The sequence below is a fragment of the Leptinotarsa decemlineata genome, unplaced genomic scaffold (assembly GCF_025532065.1).
Source record: "Leptinotarsa decemlineata unplaced genomic scaffold, Ldec_3_MD MMD2_tig00026354_RagTag_RagTag, whole genome shotgun sequence".
Taxonomy (NCBI): Eukaryota; Metazoa; Arthropoda; class Insecta; order Coleoptera; family Chrysomelidae; genus Leptinotarsa; species Leptinotarsa decemlineata.
Genome location: NW_027412702.1, coordinates 2,994,976 through 3,018,282, shown reverse-complemented (window position 1 = coordinate 3,018,282; position 23,307 = coordinate 2,994,976). Strand labels below are relative to the sequence as shown.

The 23,307-nt window shown below is 34.3% G+C and overlaps 1 protein-coding gene across 1 annotated transcript in view; it reads left to right on the top strand.

Moving 5' to 3' along the window:
* Positions 1-23,055, top strand: part of LOC111503469 (uncharacterized) — a 32,576-nt gene extending 9,521 nt beyond the window's left edge. Inside the window, 10 exon segments of the mRNA XM_023157763.2 lie at positions 7,897-8,060; positions 8,116-8,396; positions 12,137-12,263; positions 12,324-12,522; positions 12,525-12,536; positions 12,589-12,676; positions 19,413-19,642; positions 19,751-19,913; positions 21,596-21,795; positions 21,851-23,055. Coding sequence (XP_023013531.2) covers positions 7,897-8,060; positions 8,116-8,396; positions 12,137-12,263; positions 12,324-12,522; positions 12,525-12,536; positions 12,589-12,676; positions 19,413-19,642; positions 19,751-19,913; positions 21,596-21,795; positions 21,851-23,034 — 2,648 coding nt within the window. The 3' untranslated portion in view covers positions 23,035-23,055.
* Positions 23,056-23,307: the final 252 nt, after the last annotated feature.

Here is a 23,307-nt window from a genome sequence, read left to right as displayed (position 1 = left end):
CTTGAGAAAATGTTCGAGGTCTTGCAAGCGAGCCTGGCGGAGAATGAAAATCTTAGAAGAGAACAAGATTAACGCAGAAGAGAGGAAGATCGTAAATTATTGGAAAAACAGGAAAGAGATAGAGAGAACGATCGTAAATTACTGGTAAATATTCATGAAAAACAGGAAAGGCAGGAAAAAGACAATCAGATGTACCTTTATTTATTGAAAGATTTAAAATCTTTCCAAGGGGAGGTACAGGAATTTATTTAGGAGGATTTTGGAAGAGTATTTTAGGAAACAAAGGTGGGATTGGAAAAAGCAGTCGATAAGAAGCTTGAAGGGGTTGAAAGGAAATTTGAAGAGGAGTTTGGGAAAAAAACTTGAAGGAGTCGATAGAAAGTTTGAAGAGGTTTTTCGTAAACTTCGGAAAAAATCACCGGACAGGAAAAAATTAATGTGGAAAAATGCAAATCGGAAACGTCATCTCTCCCTTCTAGCAGTAATTTTAATAAAACTCCAACCTTCGATGGCGAATCTTCAGGATCAATTTATGGCAGATAATTTCAGGCCGCTGCGGAAAATAATGGTTGAAAAAATGAAGAGAAAGCAACAGCTTTTATACAGGCACTATAAGGAAAGACCTCCGAAATCTTGCAAAATATCCCAGTGAATAAGCAGAAGGATTATGAAGCAGTTGAATCAGCTTTGAAGATCAGGTATGGTAGTGAGCACCTACAACAAGTCTACTAAGCTCAACTGAAGGTGAGAACTTAAGGCCCATCAGAGTCTGCAGGAGTTTGGTGCTGAAGTAGAAAGGTTGGTAAGACTCGCTTACCCAGAAGCACCTGATATCATCACCCACTGGGTAAGCTTACATAGTTTCATCGACGAGGTTCGTGACACGGAGCTGTAGCAGTCGTTGAATATGCCCTAGAATTTGAAGCTGCCAAAAATGCTTCGCGACACCAACGGAAAGTTCTAGTGAAGGCCATCAATGAAAAGGAACAGTTCGACTAATGGTAGGTCTAAAGGAAAACTTCAAGAAACATTTGATGAATAGAACTGCACCCAAGGCAAGAGGGCGGCCTAAACGCTATAACTGCGGCAGAGAAGAACATTTGAGGTGGGATTGTCAATCAGGTCCAGCATCCGACAAAAGAAGAGACTGGCGTTCTAGATAACCCGAACTGGAGCGACGGGGTTTGGAAAACCAAATTCAGGCTGCGTTAAGAGAAGTACCACGGCTGCTGCATCCCAAGCAGGATTTAGAAGTCTCGTGAATGGTAACAATCAGACTATTCCAGTAAGAATAATAAACCCTAATAATAACAGGGCGACTCTCAAGAAAGGGCAAGTCATAGGCACCTGCGAACCGATCGCGAAAATTGCTAGAATCGAGGAAGAAGTCTCTCTACACCGTGCTCAACAACCCGCAAAGGAACTCATTGACTCTTTCAAGAAGACCTGGAAACATTTGTCCGAAGAAGAAATATGCAACGCCACCCGATTCGTAGAGGAAGAGAACGATATGTTTGTGAAGGGCAAAATCATTGATCGAACGGATTTTGAAATTCAACATCGGAAAGGAAAGAGTCACAGAAATGCAGATAGCCTCCCAAAAATACTATGCCTAACATCCGGATGCAAATTTTGTCAACGCCAGGAGGACAAGGATATCCAATTACCAAAAGAAGAACTTTCCACCAGAGGTGATAAGGTAGCAGGCAGATATTCCTTTGTGGACAGCTCTGATAGGGAGATAAACTCCACTACCTCTCGCCTCTTCGGTTTCCCTCTGAACCGGGGGGTAGCAACCTGTAAGGGTCCCTTGTCACCTGACCATGGTGACGTACGGTCATTAACAGCCTCTGAGGGTGACACTACCTTCATGAGGCAAAACATCATGGTAGCGCAGAAGGAAGATCCGGTACTGAAAACTGTAGGAGAATGGATCGACAAAGGAGTGAGGCAGGAATGGCAATATATCTCCAAAACGGCTAGCAGGAAAAGGGTATTGGCTCCAATGGGACTCCATGTGCTTTCGAGATGACCTACTCACTGGGAAATGGGAAAGCCCGAATGGAAGAACCCACAAATTCCAGATAATCCTTCCAAAGACGAATATCCTTGAATAGCTCCACAATGGTTGCACTGGTAGGAGAATGGATCGACAAAGGAGTGACGCCGGAATGGCAATATATCTCCAAAACGGCTAGCAGGAAAAGGGTATTGGCTCCAATGGGACTCCATGTGCTTTCGAGATGACCTACTCACTGGGAAATGGGAAAGCCCGAATGGAAGAACCCACAAATTCCAGATAATCCTTCCAAAGACGAATATCGTTGAATAGCTCCACAATGGTTGCACTGGAGGGCATTTCAGAGTAAATAGAACTTAAGCGAGAGTGCGTGAGAGGTACTATTGGATCAATTGCCTTGGAGACGTGGAAGAGTGGTGTAAGCGCTGTGACCTGTGCTCTTCGAGAAAATGCCCGAAGACAAGGCAAAGAGGAAAGGTGAAGCATTCACCTTTCTCCCTATGACCACATCTTGTAACAAGTACCTCATGGTTGTGATGGACTATTCCAAATTACCTGAAGAGGCTAAAACCGTGGCAGAAGCGCTGTTGCAGAACGTAATTGCCAGACACGGAGTACCCCAGGAACTACACTCGGATCAGGGCCGCAACTTCGAATCGGATTTATGGAAGGAAATGATGAATGTGTTGGGAATGAAGAAGACAAGAACAACTGCTCTTCACCCACAGTCCGATGGAATGGTCGAGAAGCATAATCGCACCATCAATAACTACCTCTCTATGTTTGTCTCCGAAAACCAAAGAGACTGGGAAAAATTGGTTCGTCTCTTTCTGTTGGCATACATGAGCTCCCAACATGACGCGACAGGTTACACCATCCATGTTGCTAACTGGCTGAGAATTGAAACTTCCCATAGATGTATTGTGTAGTAGCCCATCCGACGATTCTCATGAGGTACCTCTTTCAAAGTGAATGACCTGAAGGAGAGATTGGAAATTGTACACAAATTTGTTAGAACCAAATGACAGCTTTCCAGCGACAGGATGAAGATGTGTGTCTGTGTGTGTGTGTGTGTGGGGAGGGGGTTGAGGGTTCGTGCTTCCATGTTGGCGTTCGTGTGTGTGCGCACGCGTGTGTGGTGTATTTTGACTTGCTTTAGAGAAGAAAGTATAGGTTGTAGTAGAATGACCACCATCTGGCGATATTGATTATATCCCCTATATATGATATTTTGAGATATCCTAAGAGATGGTTGTTGATAAAGGAGAAACGAGTAGAATACCTGTATTCAAATAGAAATATAGTAACTGGAGAATTATCTCGATATTTCTTTATAATAGGGGAAGCCCAAGCGGGGATTTCGGGATTTACTGAAGCGCGGCAGATTAATATACAGGGGGATACCTTGTACCCGGTTAAGTACCTCCACCAAATATGAGCCCCATATATGAGGCCGCCTGTAAAGGATAAAGGATCAGATTAGTAAAAAAAATTGATCATTAGAAATTCTCAAGCGCGTTAGATTAAGGTAGGGTGAGTTAATTACATGCTAAAAAGTGTATATTTCAGTAATCTGACAATTTGAGAGTGACGTAAAGAAAGGGAAGGGCAGCAAAGTTGTAAAAAAAAACGTCATCTCGACATTCTCGAGCGTAGCTAATTTTTTTTTCATTTTGAAGAAAATAATTCAAGGGTAAATAGCAAAAATTCGTCGAGAAAGTTTAATGCGTGCAGCTGCGTGATGCCTATATTTCCCTCTCAGCCTCTCCATTCCTTTTTCACTTTTTCTCTATCTATTACTCTCTCACTCCGTCCCCACTCTGAATTCTGTTGCCATGACGCCATCACAGCTGATCACAGAGACTCGTTCGTGATGAAGATGAAGATGATGATTAATTAATCGATTAATTGATGGATGTAGCCGTTACTACGTGGTAGGAAATCATAATCAGGAAAAGAGAAATGAAACTTTCTATGTTTTTTACCACTTTTATTTGTAACTAACGTTACTGCAGTTTCGTCCTATAAGGACATTTTCAAACTTATACAGTGTCTAACAACGAAAACTTAACAGAGCCGTTTTTGAATATAAAAAGTAAGGTTTTTAAAAAAGCTCGGACACGTCGACTTCTAATTAAAGGGGGACACCTTTCAGACTAATCAGATTTTTTGTAGTACGCACCCCTTCGGAGGGGTGCGTCCAACGACCCTTATTTAGATAGGGAAAGTAGGTCGAGTGGCACCTTGTTTTAATAAGTCCTTTAAAAGAAAATTTTTGTAACGATTAGTTTTTGAGATAATTTGAAGATTTAAAGGTATTTTTATTGAATTTAACTCTTTTTAAAATAAATCAAATTGTTTTTAAGGTATAATTTACGTTCAGAACTTTCATAAAAAAATAAATTTTTGCTTTTTATGACAACCTGCTAATACGTGTCCATTTGATTTCGTAAAAAAGGAAGAATTATTTGTTTATTACGACAAGATTTTTTCGGGGGATGGGGTTGGTTACCACCCTTACATTTTAAGTAAATTGGTGGCACCTCCTTATGAAGGTTGCCTTTTAATGTGGATATTTTATGCTTCTGATAAAAAAGTGAATTATACTAAAAACTTACCTATACAACGAATACATCCTGCTGATTTCCTTGAATGCTGATGACACAGAAAAGTTTGAAAAACTGTTTTAGGGTTAATAAATCTCAATAATTGTTTTTCAAGCACACACAAAAAAAGTAACACCTAGTAAGGGTAACTCACATAGGAAATTTAGAGTAAATGTTCAAAATTATGCCATTTTGCTTCATGCAACAATAAAGATTTTGTTCGAATTTTGCTCTTACATTATTCAACATCTCAGGAGTTATAGCTCGGCATTCATCAATAATTCTACGACGTAATTCATCCAAATTGACTGGCTGCGTAGCATAAACTTTAGACTTTAAATATCCCCACAAAAAGTAGTCCAGTGGTGTTAAATCTGGTGATCGTGCTGGCCATTCAATTGGACCTCTTCTGCCAATCCATTGTCCTTCAAAATGATTATTCAAAAAATTTCGAACCTGCTGGGCATAATGGGGTGGTGCACCGTCTTGTTGAAAATGGATAAATTCATCTTGACATCTTGGATCCTGTTCAATTATTTCAACTATACGAGGTTGTATTGCCTCTTCAAGAAGTTGTAAATAAGAATCGCCGGTTAAATTTCCATCAATGAAAAATGGATATGATTGTCTAATATTCCGGCCCAGACATTCAACTTTTGGGGATGTTGGGTATGTATTTCTGCGTATTGTCTTGGGTTTTCATCCGACCAATAACGGCAATTGTGACGGTTCACGCAACCATTTAAATAAAATGAGCTTTCGTCCGAAAAACAGATGTTATGAAGCAGCTCGGGATTTTGCATTAATCTCTCACTCATGCCCTCACAAAGATCCTGTCTTCGGTCAAAATCATCCTCATTGAGTTTATGAACAAGTTTAATTTTGTAAGGATGGAATTTGTGGTTTTTAAGAATTCTCCATGCGCTCATATGGCTTATTCCGGCCATTGCTGATAAACCTCTGGTACTTAACCTGGGATTGACGATGACTTGACCAATCACTCCAATCGCATTATCGTCATTCACTACCCTTCTCTGAACATTTCTTTTCTTATTTAAAACCGAACCTGTCTTTCTGAATTTTGTGACCAAATCCAGAACGTGATTTCTGCTTAGGTGTTTACCAGGGTTTTGCTCGTTAAATAAAATTGATGTTCTATTAGCATTTTGCCAAAAAATAAAGCAATAACTGAAACCCTTTCAGCAGTAGTGTAAGGCATTTTTAAGCAAATAACAATACACAACCCGTTTAAACAAAACAATCGAACAATGTACTAATGAAAACTGGAAGAAGAGGAGTGGGTATTGATTTTAAAAAAGGGATTTTATTTAACAAAAAACTTATAAGAAGAACTGCTTGAAAAATTTTTTATTTAGGCATACAAGTTACCAAGTGGTCTGTCTAATGTATTATTAACATGGCAATTTTAACTTCAATTTTTTTTTAACAGAGTTGTAAAGGTATTCGAAAGACCTTTAAAACAAGGTGCCACTTGACCTACTTTCCCTATCTAAATAAGGGTCGTCGGACGCACCCCTCCGAGGGTGTGCGCACTACAAAAAATCTGATTTGTCTGAAAGGTGTCCCCCTTTAATTAGAAATTGACGTGTCCGAGCTTTTTTAAAAATCTTACTTTTTATATTCAAAAACGGTTCTGTTAAGTTTTTGTTGTTACACTCTGTATATTGTAACTGCAGTAACGTTAGTTACAAATAGAAGTGGTAAAAAAACGTAGAAAAATGCATTTCTCTTTTCTTCATTAATTTATCAATTGATTATAAAAAATTAAAATTTTTTGAGCATTTTTTTAAATTTTCTTTTTATAAATAAAAGTATTCTACTTAAAAAACATACACTTATTTATTTGCATGCTCTTCCCTGAGCTTTTCAAATAATTAACTTCAATAATTAAAAAAAAAATTTAAAAATATTTTTTTGTCAGATTAGGCGAATCCCTCTAGATAATCGTCAGATTATGAGATAGCACGTCCTAAACATAAAGATGAACCATATATATCGTAATCTGACGCGCTTGAGTATTTCAAAATGACGATTTTTTTTGCACATTATAATAATGGCCGCGAGTTTGCGTCAGATAGAAATCTTCAGATTATTGAATGAGATCTTTTTTTTGGTGCACTCAACACCCCTTAGAAAATCTCGCGCTCGATTAATTTTTTTTTTCATTTTCAACCCTTACGTTCAACCACCCACATCATGCAAACGATCAGATTAACATATCAACATTATTTAAAATACGTAGGACATTGATGGTAGCAATATCTGACACGCTCGATTATGTCCATGCAAGTTTTTTTCACATATTTATTAATCTATAGCAGCTTCCCCACCGATGAAAAGGTATATATTATATAACATTTTCTTCTTCTCTAAACTTTCCATCGAGTCAGTTGATTGCACCATATGGTTATTTGCATTCTTTTTTGAAAATTCTGAAGAAAGAAATGAAAAATTTCTTCCGCGTTGACCTTAACCCTTTAACTATTTGCAGAGTAAAGATACTTTCTGGTGAAAACACTTTCCAACACCAAAATAAAAATTTCGCTCTCTCGACGGGCGTTTCCCTAACCAAGTTAGCGTCCTCAGGATATCATAATGATCTCCTGAGAACGCTAGAGGTTTCAGTACAAACTATCAAGAAAATATATTTTTGATAACAATTAAACATGCTTTAATGGGTTGAGTAATATCCACGACTGTTTAAAATTCAATATTCTATTTAAAAGTAATTTTTCAGAATATGAATAAAATGTTATGAAAAATAATGGAGAGAATTTAAATTTGAATGGTGCCTACATGTAAGGTCCTTTTACATGAAATTTTGAGGATTGATATTACTATTAGGATTCCAGAATGCTTCCTTAAATGTATTCAAAAACCACTTCATTGTGAAATTTTCACTAAACAGTTTTACAAAAACGCAACACGTGTTTCGCCATACAATGGCTTCTTCGGGCGTGTCTTTACTCCTTCCTTCCTCTAAATTGATACATTCAGTTGATACAACTGGAAGTTTATTGTTGTAAACTTAGAATTTCACATTGACTTTAGTTATAAAGAAAATATAAAATTTCAACTCCATAACTGCAACATAAAATCACTTTCAGATTCATGAAGCAAATGCCAAGAATAAAAACACTTGAATCTAGTACAATGGATTGTAATCGAATTTTTATTCTAACCTTACTAATATGCTTGAAAGAAACATTTTCAGAAAGTCAGCTATCATAAACTATTGATTTCTCCCAGGGTTCACTCCTCTACACTATGCAATCGCTGGTGGAAATGTTGAAGGCGTGCAAATGCTCTTAGATAATGAACAAAAGTTGCAAGAACAAAAGTGCCAAAATATCGATGGAATAAAAAGAATGATCAATAAATGTTCAGTTGATATTATGCCCCTGCATTTAGCAGTAAGTTGAATTATTTTTCAAAAGTTTCTAAACCAATTTCTTTTAATTTTCACAGGCAAAACTTGGTAACATAGAAATTCTTAGGATGATAATGCCACATTGTGAGGATGTAAATGTTAGGACGAATCAGGGTATAACTCCGCTAGTATTAGCAGCAAGAGAAGGTCATGTTCAGTGTGTACATTTCTTACTTCGTTTTGGTGCCAAAGTTGCCTTAGCAGATAATATTAACTTTATGACACCAGTTCACTACAGTGCCAAAAATGGTCATTCTCAATGTTTGACTATGTTGTTGCATAATAGTGAAGACCAAAACGTGGTTAATATGCTTGATAGGTCAGTATATTTTTCCTATATAAGTATTTGTCTTTTCATAATTTTACTCAAGAAATTAAGAGTAAATAGTTATTGTACAAACTATGTTTACTCAAGCGTGATATCCCATGTGCACCTAGTTTAATATGTTAAAATGTCTACAAATCCATGATTTTTTTGATTGAATAATTTGACAGAAAATTCAAAGAACTTTAGTTGAAAGATTTTACTTGAGTTATTATAGTCGAAAACGTTTTTTTGATCTATTAAGCTTTTGTATGAATCCGCTAATATTAGCGACAAGAGAAGGTCACATTCAGTGCGTACATTTCTTTCTTTGTTTTGATGCTAAAGGTGTATATTGATGTTGAAAATTGCACTAATTTTTGTGAAATTAATAACTTTCAACAGTTTCATTGTTTTTCTATATTGAAGGGGAGAATCAACTATATGTATTCACACATTTTTAGGAAATATCAATTGAAGTAGCTTATAGCATTGTCAGTTTGACAAAAAGTAAAGAGTCTTACCAAAACTTGAATTGATATCTTCTTTTCAGATAATAATAAGAACAAAGAAATAATAAAAAATGCTTTTAATGCATTAATAAATATATCGTAAACTATATTTATATAGCGATTCCTAAAAACTAATGGAAAACTATTGGTTAGTCAAAATATGTAAACATGTAATTTGATAGTTGCATGGAACAAAGGTACTTCCGGCAATGGGAAAACCTTTGTCTCCTTTCATGGCTAATATCTTCACGAGTAGATTTGAAATGGAAGAAAGGAAAGAGTTGGATTACTTTTTACGAACCTGGATCCTATACGTGGATGATGTATTTGCCATTTTCAATACGAATACGAGTAAAGTAGAGGATTTTGTACTTTGCCTCAACAACAGATTTTCAAATATAAAATTCACGTATGAAATTGAAAATGACGAAGAACTACCATTCCTGGATGTACTAGTTATTAAAAATGTCGATAAGGCCTAGAGTTTGATGTATATAGAAAGAATACGAGCACTTTCAGGTATATCCCTGACAGCTCCCATAATTGCGCACAACAAAAATGGCGGGATTACAATTTCTTGTTCATAGACTGCTCACATTTTCCCTGGAGCAAAAAAAGGTATGAGATTGAAAAAAAAGTTGTTAGGGGTATCCATTAAACATAGTGGCTAAATTAATTAGAACACAAAAATTTAGGGAGAATCTTCATAAAGTCTCGACTTTTTGAAAAGAAGAAGATTCAGAATTCATATGAACCCAAATGCACCAAGGGGTTGGTCCGAACATTCAAAAAATTAAATATTAGAGTAGCTTTCAAAACTGCATGTACACTTCAACAAGTGTTGGGCAGCCCGAATGACAAGACGTTAGAAAAAGAAAAGTCTGGGATTTACGAAATAAGCTGCGAGGATTGTGATAGAAAATATGGTGTTCAAACCAAACGGACTATATTAGCTCGCTACAAGGAATATGTTTCGCAGTATTGGTTTCGTAGACCTGAGAAATCTAGTATCGCTCAACATGCCATAGAGAACGATCACAGAATAAGTGAGAAATGTTTGAAATTGTTGAGACCGGTACATAACAACAGGTTTTCTGGATACCTTTGAAAGCTTGGAAATCGAAAAGTGTGGAATGCATTCCATGAATGCCGACAAAGGTTCTATTTTGAACACCCCTTTGTTTGGTCATATACGTAGGAATTCTAAATAAAAGAAACAGATGAATATTAGGGACAAAATGCAGGGTATAGTCATATAAAAAAATACATAACAAATTAGAGGTATTGAAAAAAGAGGGTTTAGGATAGGAACAATAACAGGTAGTAGTTGGGTACTACTAACCAGTAGTAGTTAGGTACTACTAAAACGTAGTAGTTAGGCCATCAGCATATAGAAACACTAACATAGTAGTGAAATTTAGTCATAATGATTTCCTGAGGACCCTAACTTGGTTAGCGAAACACGCGTCGAGAGACCGCATTCTGTCCTGGTGTTGGAAAAGTGTTTTCAATATATAAACATGTAATGTTTTTGGAGATAATAATATACATAATAAAAAAAAATCGAACGCCTAAGACAAATTGCTTTCTGTGACTCTTCGCAGCTTTCACTGCGAAGCAACTAGATGACAGCAGATTTCAATAGTTCTACATTATTCTTTAATACCAGATGAGTCAAAAAACTGCCTTCGTGGTTCAGTCTACTACCACTGATGAGACCTTTGGTAGGTTCAAAAAGTGCTGTCTGTTGTTGGATAAGAAATGTTTTTCTTGGGCTATGGTTCCATCTAGTCACCTTGCAGTGGAAGCTGCGATTTCTCATTTGGCAGTCGACATTGAAGTTTGGCTTCGCCATATCACCCTAATAAAGCTTGTTTATTTTGGATAAACAAGGTTTGAGTTTTCTGCCGATCACATAGATGACATCTTCGACATAGATGACATCACATAGATGACATCAGGGGATGACCATGATTATTCTGATATATCTGTTAATTGAATTTCAATATTATATTGAATGAAGTTGATAGTAAAATTATTAATTTCTTATATTGAAAAAATGCAATTTTCGGGAATTTTCAATTTTTCATCACAAGAAATATTTGACTATTGGTCTATCTGAAAAATACATCTTGCTGCAATTAATAATAATAATAATAATATCATTTATTGCCCAACAGGTAACAACCAATTACAGGACATAATTAAATAAATCAGTACTGATAATAGATAAAATAAATTAACAAATCATGTTCATTCTTGACATGCTATATGAATATAACATAACAATGATATATAACTTCGAATAGAAAACAAAAGAAAGAAAATTAAAACAAAAGAAAAAACTGATAGTATAACTATTCATTGCGCTACTTGGTAAGAGTGGTTATAATAACTGACTCTCTCACAACACAAAAAAAGAAAAAACAGTTTTGATATCTCAAGAATGCCATTGCAACTTTTTTTATATGATTCGCCGAGCAAGTATTAATATCGCAAAAGCTGCATATTGAGTTGTAGTTTTCACACATATATTTAATTGGAGAATGCGATATTATGTTTGTTCGTGCTGCGGAGCAGTAAAATGTGCTATTGAAATAATAGGAATTCTATGTAACCTCGTTAATATTAATTACAATAATAACAAGTTCCAGTTCGTACTGGAAAATCTGGCGTTAAATGAATCTATTGAAAACACTTTCCAAACACCAGAACAAAATTACGGTTTCTCGACGCGCGTTTCGCTAACCAAATTAGCGTCCTCAGGAGGTCATTGTCAGTCATTATCAATCATAATGATCTCCTCAGGACGCTAACTTGGTTAGCGAAACGCGCGTCGAGCGACCGTAATTTTGTTCTGGTGTTGGGAAAGTGTTTTCAATAGGAAGTTGTTATATTTAATTAACAAATAGGGAATTATGATTGTCACTTTTGAATCAGTACAGTTACAAACATAAACAGGTTTTTCTTTCTTTTAGTAAATAATTAAAACTTGACTTGTTCTTATGGCATAGAAGATACTTTTAGTTTTGTATAGAGTATACATATATATGTTTTACTATGAGGTACGTTTCTTATGTTTCTGAGATGACCTTTCTCCTTGTTTTCATAGTTTTACCTTGAAGATTTTTTTAATATAATAATGTGGAAATTATGTGTTTCAATTTATGATTACATCAATGGAGTGTATCAATTTTTTTTTTTAATTTTTCGATATGTTACTGACCGGTATTAACATTTCAGACAACATCGGACTGCCCTAATGTTATCAGTTTCTGGGAACCATATTGATTGTGTTCAAACATTATTGAAATGTGGGGCTGATCCCAATATTGTAGATACCGATGAACATTCTTGCCTTTTCAGAGCTGTAAGTGTCATTTTATTAATTACTTTTCGGGTACCTATCTCATTCCTGTCATTTATTTAGGTAGTCAATGGGCATGATGGGGTTGTACAACTCCTTTTATCGAATAATGCTAAAGTACAGACTACAGATGTCAACGGGAAGACTGTGCTTCACCTTGCAGCAGCTTGCGGCCACTTTGTTTGCATGCAAATGATATTGGACTACATGACAGAAAATGAGGTAAAAGCGAAAGATAATCAACAATGTACTGCTTTACATTGGCATGTTATAATGGTAAATGTGTCTACAGATATTTTTTTTTTGGTTCTAATTTTGTATTTTGTAGGTTATGCGAATTGTGTGGAGTACTTATTAGACAAGAATATTTTTAAGGAATTGGAGGAAAATTCATTTTCACCTGTTCACTGTGCTACGTAAGTCACATTGGAATAATCCCATTACAGTTTGGAGGATGTCAATTACCTCACATATATATATATATATATATATATATATATATATATATATATATATATATAATCTTGAACCCTTTTACCCTCAGGGTGTCGGGTTATCATTTTATTGTTGCTTTATGAACTTTTTCCATTCCTTTCCTTGTAGAATCTTTCCTATCATGTCGTTCCAGGTTTTTTCAGGTCTTCCTCTTCTTCTCTTGTTTTGTGTTTTCGCTTCATAGATTTGTTTCACAGGTCTATTGTTTGGCATTCTCTGTATGTGTCCTCACCATCCTAATTGTTTTTGTTCTATAAATGAAATAATGTCTTCTATGTCTAGTTCTTCTCTTATTTGTGTATTTCTTATCTTATCTCTCCTTGTCACTCCTATAATTCTCCTCAGGTATTTCATTTCTGTTGCTTGCATTCTACTTTTGATTTTTTTTGTTAATATCCAAGATTCACATCCATATGTTAATACTGGCCTTTATATTGTTTTGGATATTTGTAGTTTTGTCTGTCTTGAAATTTCTCTTTTATTGATGAAGTTCTTATTCATTGTATAGTACAATTTTATGGTTTTCTCGATTCTTTTGTTAATTTCTGCTTCTTGTCTTCCTTTTTCGTCTATTGTTACGCCTAGATATTTGAAATCTTTTACTTGTTCTATTTTTTTATCATCTATCATTATATTTATTTCTTCTCCTCCTATGGTCATCACCTTGGTTTTATCTTTGTTTATTCTCATTTGTTTTCTCTTCAGTGTTTCATTCCATATTTTTATATTATGTTGTAATCGTTCTTCATTTTCAGCTGTCAGCATTATGTCATCGGCAAATGCTCCCTCAGCTATCTCTACTCTTTGCATATTTTTGTATCCAATGCACATTTTTTTGCTATTTCTATTACATTCCTTGATGATGTTGTCCATGAAAATGTTAAAAAGCATTGGGCTCAATGATCCACCTTGCCTCAAACCTTCTTTTGTTTTGAAACCTTCTGATTTCATGTTGTTCCTGATAACATAATTTCTATTATTTCTATATATGTTTTTAATCATATTTATGGTTTTTTCATCGATATTTCAAAGTGGGCCTGAACCCACTTTGTGGTTCTGAGAGTTGTGACTCTATTTTATTCCTGAGTTTGTTGTTAATTATTCTTTCTATTATTTTTGTTATGGTATTCAGTAGCGTAATCCCTCTATAATTATTGCAATTTTTGTAGTTTCTTTTTTATGTATCGGTGTTATTAGAGCTGTTCCCCATTCCTCTAATATAGTTTCTTTTTTCCATGCCTTATTGATTATTTCTAGTAGGCTCTTTCTTCCAGTTTCTCCTAAGTTTTTCATCATTTCTGATGTTATTTTGTCCTCTCCTGGTGCTTTCCCATTCTTCAATGTTTTAATTACTTCATCTAATTCTTGCATTCGGCAAAATTGATTTATTATTCTTTAATCGAATCCCGCTTGCGCTACGGTATTGCATTCTGGGGAAGCTGCAGTAGTTATCTCTTTAATAGTATTCTGGTTTTACAGAAACGTGCTATACGATATATGTCCAAAGCTAATTATCGCGACTCTTGCAAACCTTTATTCAAACAATTCGGAATTCTAACAGTAATGGCTTTATACATTTTTGAAACTGTTACATTAATAAAGAAACATATTAACAGATTTGGGTCACCCCAAGTTCATTACACTACTAGACAAGACAATAATATTAAACTTCCGAGACCGACTTCCACTTTATTTAAAGATTCATTCATTTACAATGGATGCAAAATATTCAATCATTTACCTGATGAAATTAAAGACATTATACCTCTTAAGCAGTTCAGAAAAGCTGTAAAAAATATTTTGGTTGTTAGACCGTATTACCACCTTGAGGAATATTTCAGTGACACGCTATCATAGTTGTACTATTCATACTCCAAAATTCTTAGTAATAATTCATTTTTAAATATTCGTAAAGCGATATTGTGGTTTAGGTATATGATTCATAATTTCACACATTGTTATCCAGATTGATATACATAAATATATATATATATATTTTCTCTCTTGTAAAAATTGACTCAGGCTTAGGACTTTATTGTGTTTAATGTATGTACTATGCATGTGTGTGTCTGTTGGTGTGTGTGTACACACACCTTGTACTGATTTTAATATTTTATATGTATTATTTTGTACTATTTTTAAGCTTTGTAACCATGATTTATCATGTATACAATAAAGCATATTCTCTCTCTCTCTCTCTCTCTCTCTCTATCAATGGTTCGCTTTCGTTTAACTGGTTCCTTTCTGTTGTTTCTATTGATCCTTCTTCATTTCCTTGTCCTAGTAGTGTCTGGAAATATTCTTTCCATCTCTTCATTATATCTATTTCGTTTGTAATTATTTCACCTTTTGAATTCTTGATTTGTATGTCTTTTACGGGTTTATCTGATCTCATGGATTTTAGTGCTTTGTAGAATAGTTTTTGGTTACTTTTACTGTCTTCTTCTAGTTTATTACCGAATTCAATCCATGACATTTCTTTTGCTTTATTAACTAATGTTTTTACTTGTTTTCTTCGGTTTTTATATTTTTCATACTGTTCTGTTGTATTATTGTTCAAGTATTTCTTCCATTGTATTTTTTTTTCTTTTATAGCCTCCTTTATGTCATCGTTCCACCATGATGTCTGTTTTCTATTATTATTTGTTTTGTAGGTGCCACATGTACTGATAGCTGTTTCTATGATAACATTTCTAAAAATGTTCCACGCTTCTTGTAATTCTGCTTTCTCAATGTCGTTGTATTTGTTTTCAAGTTTTTCGTTGGTAATATCTTTATATCTAGTAGCTACAGTTGTGTCTCTCATTTTATATGATCTGATCGTGATGTGTTCACCTTTCTTAGTCACCGTTTCTTGTTTCTTTTCTGTTGCGTCTCCTTTGATTTTTATTGTCAATAGGAAATGATCACTGTGTATTTCTGCTCCCCTTCGAACTCTAACATCTAGAACATTGTTCCTATTTTCTTTCTGTACCAGAATGTAATCAATTATTGATTTTTCTCCTCTGCTTTCTTGTACTCTTGTGAATTTATGTATGTTTTTGTGTTGGTAAAATGTATTTGTAATGATCAGGTTTTGTAATTGACAGTATTGAAGCATTCTCTTTCCATTGTCATTTCTGGTTTGTTCTCCATATTTTCCTACCATTGTTTTGTATATATGGTCCTGTTTTCCCACTCTGCTATTAAAATCTCCCATAACTATTATTGTTCCTCTTGCATTTTTGATTATTTCTGTCAATTTTTCTTTCATTTTCATCTGGTCCGTATATTGCTATTATTGTACTCACTTCTTTATTTTGTTTTTCTATTTCTATGGTTATTATTCTGTCATTTATAGCTTCCCATTTTCTAATTTTCTCGGTTAAGTCTTTATGTATTATTAATCCAACTCCAGCTGATGCCCTTTGTTTTATTTGTACTCCGCTATATACTAATATGTGTCCGTTCTGTAATAGTATTTGTCCTGTCCCTTTTTTTTTCGTTTCGGTTATTGCTAGTATTTTCAATTTGTTCCTTTCAAATTCTTCTACTATTTCAATTTCTTTTCCATTGAAGCTTCTAGTGTTCCACTTTCCAAGTAACCATGCATTTTTTATTATTTTTATTGCCATTTCTCGTTATCATTTCATTTTTCCTAATATCGTAATCCGAATTCCTTGCCGTTTTCTTCTTTGTTCGATCTATGTTTCCTGTGTTCATTATCAGTTTTTTGTATTGATTGGTGTTTTCTTTTCTTTTTCTAGTTCGTTTCTTTCTAGGTTCCAGTACCATTTTTCTCCATCTATCTCTAGTTTTCTATATCCAATTTTCACATGTTTTCCTTCTTTTCTTTCTTCTTTAGCTTGATTTCGTATCTTTTTTTCTATTTCTCTTTGTTCTTTTGACATATCATCATTTACATATACCTTGTATTCATTGATCCTGCTGAGTTTGTTTTTATTTTTCATCACTTTCTGTTTTTCGTTTGAGTTTTCCATTTGTAGTTGACATATTTTATCACCTATTTTTCTGGCATTTCTTATTTTTAAATCGATGTCCATACTATTTTTAATGAATTTAGTCATTCTTTCTTTCAACTCCTCTTCATCATTTGTTGTGATTGGTAGTCCTTGTATAACCACATTATTTCTTCTCGTTTCTCTATCTATTTTGTCAAGTTTGCTATTGATTGTTTTAATTTCTTCTTTCAGTTTTTAATTTCATTTTTCAGTATGTCATTGTCCGTTTTGATTTTTATCATTTCATTTCTATATTCTTTTTGTTCTTCCCTTATTTGTTTGAGTTTCTTTTTCATATCCGTTTTCATTTCTTGAATCATTGTGATGATAGTTTCTAATTTGTCGTCTTCTTCTTTTTTCTTTCTTTCAGGTGTTCTGTTAATTTTTCTGCTTTTAGAGAATATATCTGGTAACTTTCCAGTATCTTTTTTCCTTTTCCCTCCATCTGTCATCGATTCTTCGTCGCTACTCATTTTGATGTTTCCTAAATCCGACTCTGTATTGTCTTTATGTACCGCGATAAGAAGGTTTCCCGAATCGACTTCTCAGAGGTCACCCACTTCTCAGTACAATGTTTATTTTATTATAGTCGTTCTATTCACTCTGTTCTTTCAAACTTAGTTCCAATCAATTTCACTCACTTATTTCCTTCTCTAGTATATCACTTATGAAATTGAAAGTGCTCGAAAGTCCCAAGATTTGGGTTTGTTTTCGGAGCGTTATAATTCACGTCACAGTGTTTACTTGTTAGGGTACATAAATGTGCCGTAAGATTGTTTATCTTAAATCGTATAAATATTGTGGTCAAAAATTTTTTCAACAGCATATATTTTAATAATAGTAATCATAAAGATCTTTATTATTTTTCAGTTATATTTTTACATGTGAATTCAATAAATGGGGGAGATTCAGAATGGCAATCAGCACCGGAAGATGCTGACTGCTACCTTCTCTTTCACCTAACCTACCTGGCATAAAACCACTACATGGATGACGAAATACAAACATTATCAAAAACTATGTAATTTTTAAATATACAAGGCTATTCAAATTCGAGGCTATGTGTAGGGATCTTGTAAACGGTAAGAGATTTAGAGTTGTTTATTTTCGGAAACTAATGAATGATACCAAAAAACTGACTCTTGCTCTTGGTTCTGAAGATATATGGGGAAACGAATAAATACTAATCTCTATTTTTGGTGTATCTCTGCAGAAAAATTCTAAATCTCTTCAAAATTCGTTACAGGAACTTTCAATCGACTATCGGAATATGTTCATGGAATTTTCATACAGGGTGCCGCCTAAGTCTGTATAGTACCCATAAATTTGTAACTTTGCAATAATTCATTCTCCTCTCTATCTCTTACCATTTACGAGATCCCAATGAATAACTCGAATTTATATTACATTATATGTAAAATTTATGAATCATATACATTGTGTCCAAGATCTTTCTTTAATGTAGTTCACAAGGTATCAGGTGGAAAAGTGACTGTGACAGCTGGTTCATAAATTATAAAGTATATTATTTCATTTAAAATAAACTTTACATGAACTCACCATCAAACAAACTGAGTTGACTACTTTGAAATAGAAAGAACTGGAATAAATGGACTGACTGAATTTATTGAATTAACCAAAGATCGGTTGCTCAAATATACTTCAATAGAATTAATTTTGACTTTTGAGTTGAGATTTGAAGCGGATTTTACTTTATTGATTCCTACAGGTGGTCTCACTGACAACCACGTTACGCTATATATGGACACAGTTTATAGGAAGGTTAGGTAAATATTTTGAAAATACAAATGTTGATGGGGTAACTTGTCAAAAGTTTTTTAAGATGATCGTTCTTGCACTAAATAGAGAGTGTTGAATTTTTCAAAATACTGGAAAATTTTATATTTTTATAGTTGGCTGGAACGACGGTGAAAACCAATCAAGTACTGAAGAAATTAAGTTACTATATGCTCTCAAGTCCAACAAATGAAATCTATTTAAATTTCTTTAATGTTAATGGTAAATGTGATACAGTTATATCAAGAACGTGTGACACATTTTCTATTTCAAAATCTACTCTTGAACACATTACAGAAAATTTCAAGAATTTTGTACCTGTCAAAGAAACAGCGCATCTAGACGTAGAACACAATATATGAAATCTGTTTAGTACAGTAGGTGTTAATGACAAATTTGGAGAAGATATTTTCAGGAAAAAAACCCAGACTGCCCTTTGTATGTTGCTCATGTCCAGGACAACGTTTAAGATTTTAAATAACATTCAGTGATACTTGATACGATATGAAGTAGAAGTATTTGTAGGGTTTAATTGCACCCCGAGAAAACCAAAGTGTAAGGAGCTCTTATGGTATAAACTTTACTTTTTCAATCTATGCAATCATGCACTTCTTTGATTGATACATCAACATCAACAGAACTATATCCTAGCAAAAGTTCAAATGACATTTCCAGAAAACTGAATTCAACTTTAGAAAAATGCAGGTCCAATAATGAATTTGATGTTTGATTCAAGCTGACATTAATCTTGGTACAGAAAATATTTATATCGTTAATGTTCATAGTTTTATTATAATTCGCCTCTGATCACTATGCAATTATTTAAATAGTTTATTCATTCAACCCACTTTTTTTGCAGATTTTCAGGGTCAGACAAGTGCCTAGAATTGTTAGTCAATTATTTTGGTGTCAAAGTTGTTCATTACAAAGATTGTAGAGGAAGAACGCCTTTACATTTAGCTGCTTTACATGGTCATATGGAATGTGCCAGGTATCTAATTGAGCAAGGTGCAGAAGTACAGGTGGTAGATGAGGAAGGGCGAACCCCTTTTATAGCTGCCGCACAATATGGACAAACGCAAATTATTGGTGAGTTGAATTTGATTAGATAATTTGGTGATTGATATATCGATTATAAAGCATCCCATTAAAGAAATTGCATATAATACTTCTCTTCTCATTAATTTTCTTTTTCAGAACTTTTGTTGACTTGTAACATTGACCGTGCCTCATGTGATAAACTTGGCAATACTGCTCTACATTGGGCGTGCCTAAAAAAACATAACCAGACTGCCTTATTAATTTTAGAAGACCCCCAGGGAGAAACTATTATCAGTATTGCAAATAATGATAATAAAACGTAAGTAATAAAATATTCGGCTATCAAATCTTTGCTAATATTTATAGAACACTGTGACATGTAATGCGAACTGGGTTTAACTAGTATTTGACACACATTCATTAGTGTCTTTTGTCATGAATAGTGAGGATGTTAAGACGCTATTTTGGGAAACAACTCTACAGTTTTAGTTGAAGTTAATTGAAACCACAAATAAGCTGGATGCTCCTGTTGGAGACTCCGTTCGAATGTGCTGTTTTTTTCATCTTACACACTCGACTATGATTTTTTTATTATATATATATTATATATATATATATATATATATATATATATATATATATATATGTTAACTCGAAGATTCTCACGGATAAAGTATGATGAGCTGTTTTCTCGGGTTTCGCTCCGTGTTCTGTGTATTTTCTCCCCATAAGGATTATTTTCACAACGTTTCGGCAAAGTCTCATTTGCCATCTTCATCAACATGGAGATCCGTTTTATCACTTCGCACAAGCAATCAGACTGCTCAACTTCAGAGGCAAAACTCGGTACATGACAATACAGGTACAATAACAGAGACAGGAGAGGCAGCTCAGGTAATAAGACCAAAACAGGTAGTCGAGCAAACACAGGTAGTGGCAGCAACGCAGGTAAAGGGAAACATCCATCCCTATAAATTGAGACACAGAGTTCGAATTAATCAGTCTAGTTGAAAAAACCAGACATCACCAGAAGATGGCAAATGAGACTTTGCCGAAACGTTGTGAAAATAATCCTTATGGGGAGAAAATACACAGAACACGGAGCGAAACCCGAGAAAACAGCTCATCATATATATATATATATAGTCTAGTTTTAAACTTCATACATCACCAGAAGATGGCAAATAAGACTTTGCCGAAACGTTGTGGAAATGGATCAAAAACACAGAACACGGAGCTAAACTTGAAAAACCAACGCATCGTACTGTGCCCGTGAGAATCTTCGAGTTAACCTATAGAAATATATAGAAATGAACATCCCAGCCTGTGATTTTTATTTGTGTTCCTGATGGAACCTGTTATATATTGATGACATCCAGGCAAATGTTTTAGATTTTAAATAATATTCATAAGGTGTAGTTTATGAAAAATAATATTCAATTAAATTCGCCATCATTTAGGACAACTGTTGAAGTTGGTAATGGTTCATGCAGAATATAAGCAGTTATTTGAAATTCAGCGTTGTATCTGATACTTCTATTTTGAATTCTGTCAATATTTCTCAAACGATCAATTTAGAATAATTGGACAAAAAATCCTCTGGTTTCATTTCGAAACGCAATACTACTGACAATATTTAAAGGTTGTAGGTAGGTATGGGTAAATGGGAGTAGAAAGATGTTACGTTGGTGTCCTCAACATTCACAATGAAACATGTTTTATATGACCATAATATTATAGAGTACTGGTTCTTAATTAAAGACCAATAATTTTGGTTTTCTTTCCTGTCGTTTTTACATCATCAAGGTATCTCGGAGAGGGAAGATATCTAGTTGACAGACGTGTAAACTGAATTTGAATGTCATATTGTTATAGGTTTTTGTCAGTTGTAATATTTGGAGGACTTATAAAGAAAATGTAGTTATTGAGTTACATTTCTGATTCACTAGCAGTATATTCATTTTACTTCATAAGATTGAATTGTGAAAATATTTTCCACAGGCCACTCCACATCTCTTCAAGAAATGGCTTGGTAGATGTAACAAGAGATTTGCTCAAGAAAGGCGCATCCATTTTAGCTGTTGACAATGAGGGATTGACACCTGCTCTCTGCTGTGCTCCAAATAATAACGTTGCGCAATGTTTGGCCTTAATTTTACAATCACTGCCCCAATTTCTAGATCGCAACAGTACACAAAATGGTGAGATATGATTTTGAAATTATCATTGACTCTTACCAAACTGCTCTTTCCTTAGATTCACTGAACCTTGCCTCCTTTTATCACAACCTAACCCAAAATGAAAACACATGTAAATATAAAGATGAGTATTCCCAAACCATGTCATCCCAATTGAAAAACCTCCATTTTTCAAGCGGACAAAAGATGAGTCAAAAAAAAACATTAAGAAAATGCGCGACATTTCTGAACCTTGATGAAAACGAATCAAATTGTTTCATCAATGAAGATAAATTGGATATTTCGTGGGAACAAAGACGCCCTCCAGAAAAGTTGGGTTTCAGTTTACACAAATCTTACAGTGACATGTCAATTATTGCACCTAAACAATGGAAACAAGTTCACACTGGTAAAAAAAGACACTGTCGTGAATGTTACCGATTACAGCATCGTTGCGAGGAGTGCAGTTTGAGACTTCTCCTTAAGAAACATCTCACTGGAAGGACAACTCAAGAAGAATTTCAAAAGTTCATTTCGAAATGTCTCACTGAATCCTCTAAAGAGTATCACCTACTTTTCAACAGTACCTTAGATAGTATCAGTAAAGAACTCAATTTGTATGATAAACCATCCAAATTGCATAAAAAACGGACTAGTGAATCAATTGGCTATCATATGATGTTATTGAACAGAAACAAATCTTTAATAGGAATTGTCAAAAAGCATTCTCTCTCAACAAAAACAGATCAAGAGATGAGGATAAACATGATCCCTGTTTCTTATTCTAAAATTGAAATAAATCCGTATGTCAGTGGAAATGACATAGAAATAACTCGATTTGTATTAGACAAAAATGATCCTCTCCTACGAGCAGTCATTGAAAGTTGTTCTAGAGCTATAGAGATGAACTCTTCTTTTAAACCTTTGGACAGTGGTGTATCCAAGTCACTTGAAATGATACCACAATTTCATTTGGAGACGTCAAAAAATCGAAATGAGAAGGCAAGTGAAAACAGAATTTTAACGCCTTTTCATTCTGAGTTGATTTCAATTTTTCCTGAAAAACAGAATTCTCAAGAATTGGTTTTGAATAGAGAACATGTTGGCATCCAAAGTGAGGACAAAATTAACACCTCTACTCATGAATGTGAAGATAATTTTGTGAGAAATAATTCATTAGTGTTTTCAGATAATTTTAATTCCGAGCGTTCACTAATGAAGAAGAAAAAATCAAAACCTGAAGTTGTCTGTAATATGATTTGATTCAATAAATCTTTGAATGTTTTCTTTTGTTTCAGAATCAAGGACATCACATTCTCCACTAAAAGACAACATTAATTTAGCACTAAAATTAACAATGTCAAACATATCTAATTTAAATGACGTCAAGTCTGAATCTAACTATTCTAGTGATAATGAGTTTTACTAATGTTTTTATCCTATCGGTTTTTTCAAGGATCTTGTTAAGACAGTCAAATCCCTGACTCCATCAGAATAAAAGAAACAATTTTCTAAGAGAAAGATTGCATGTGTTAT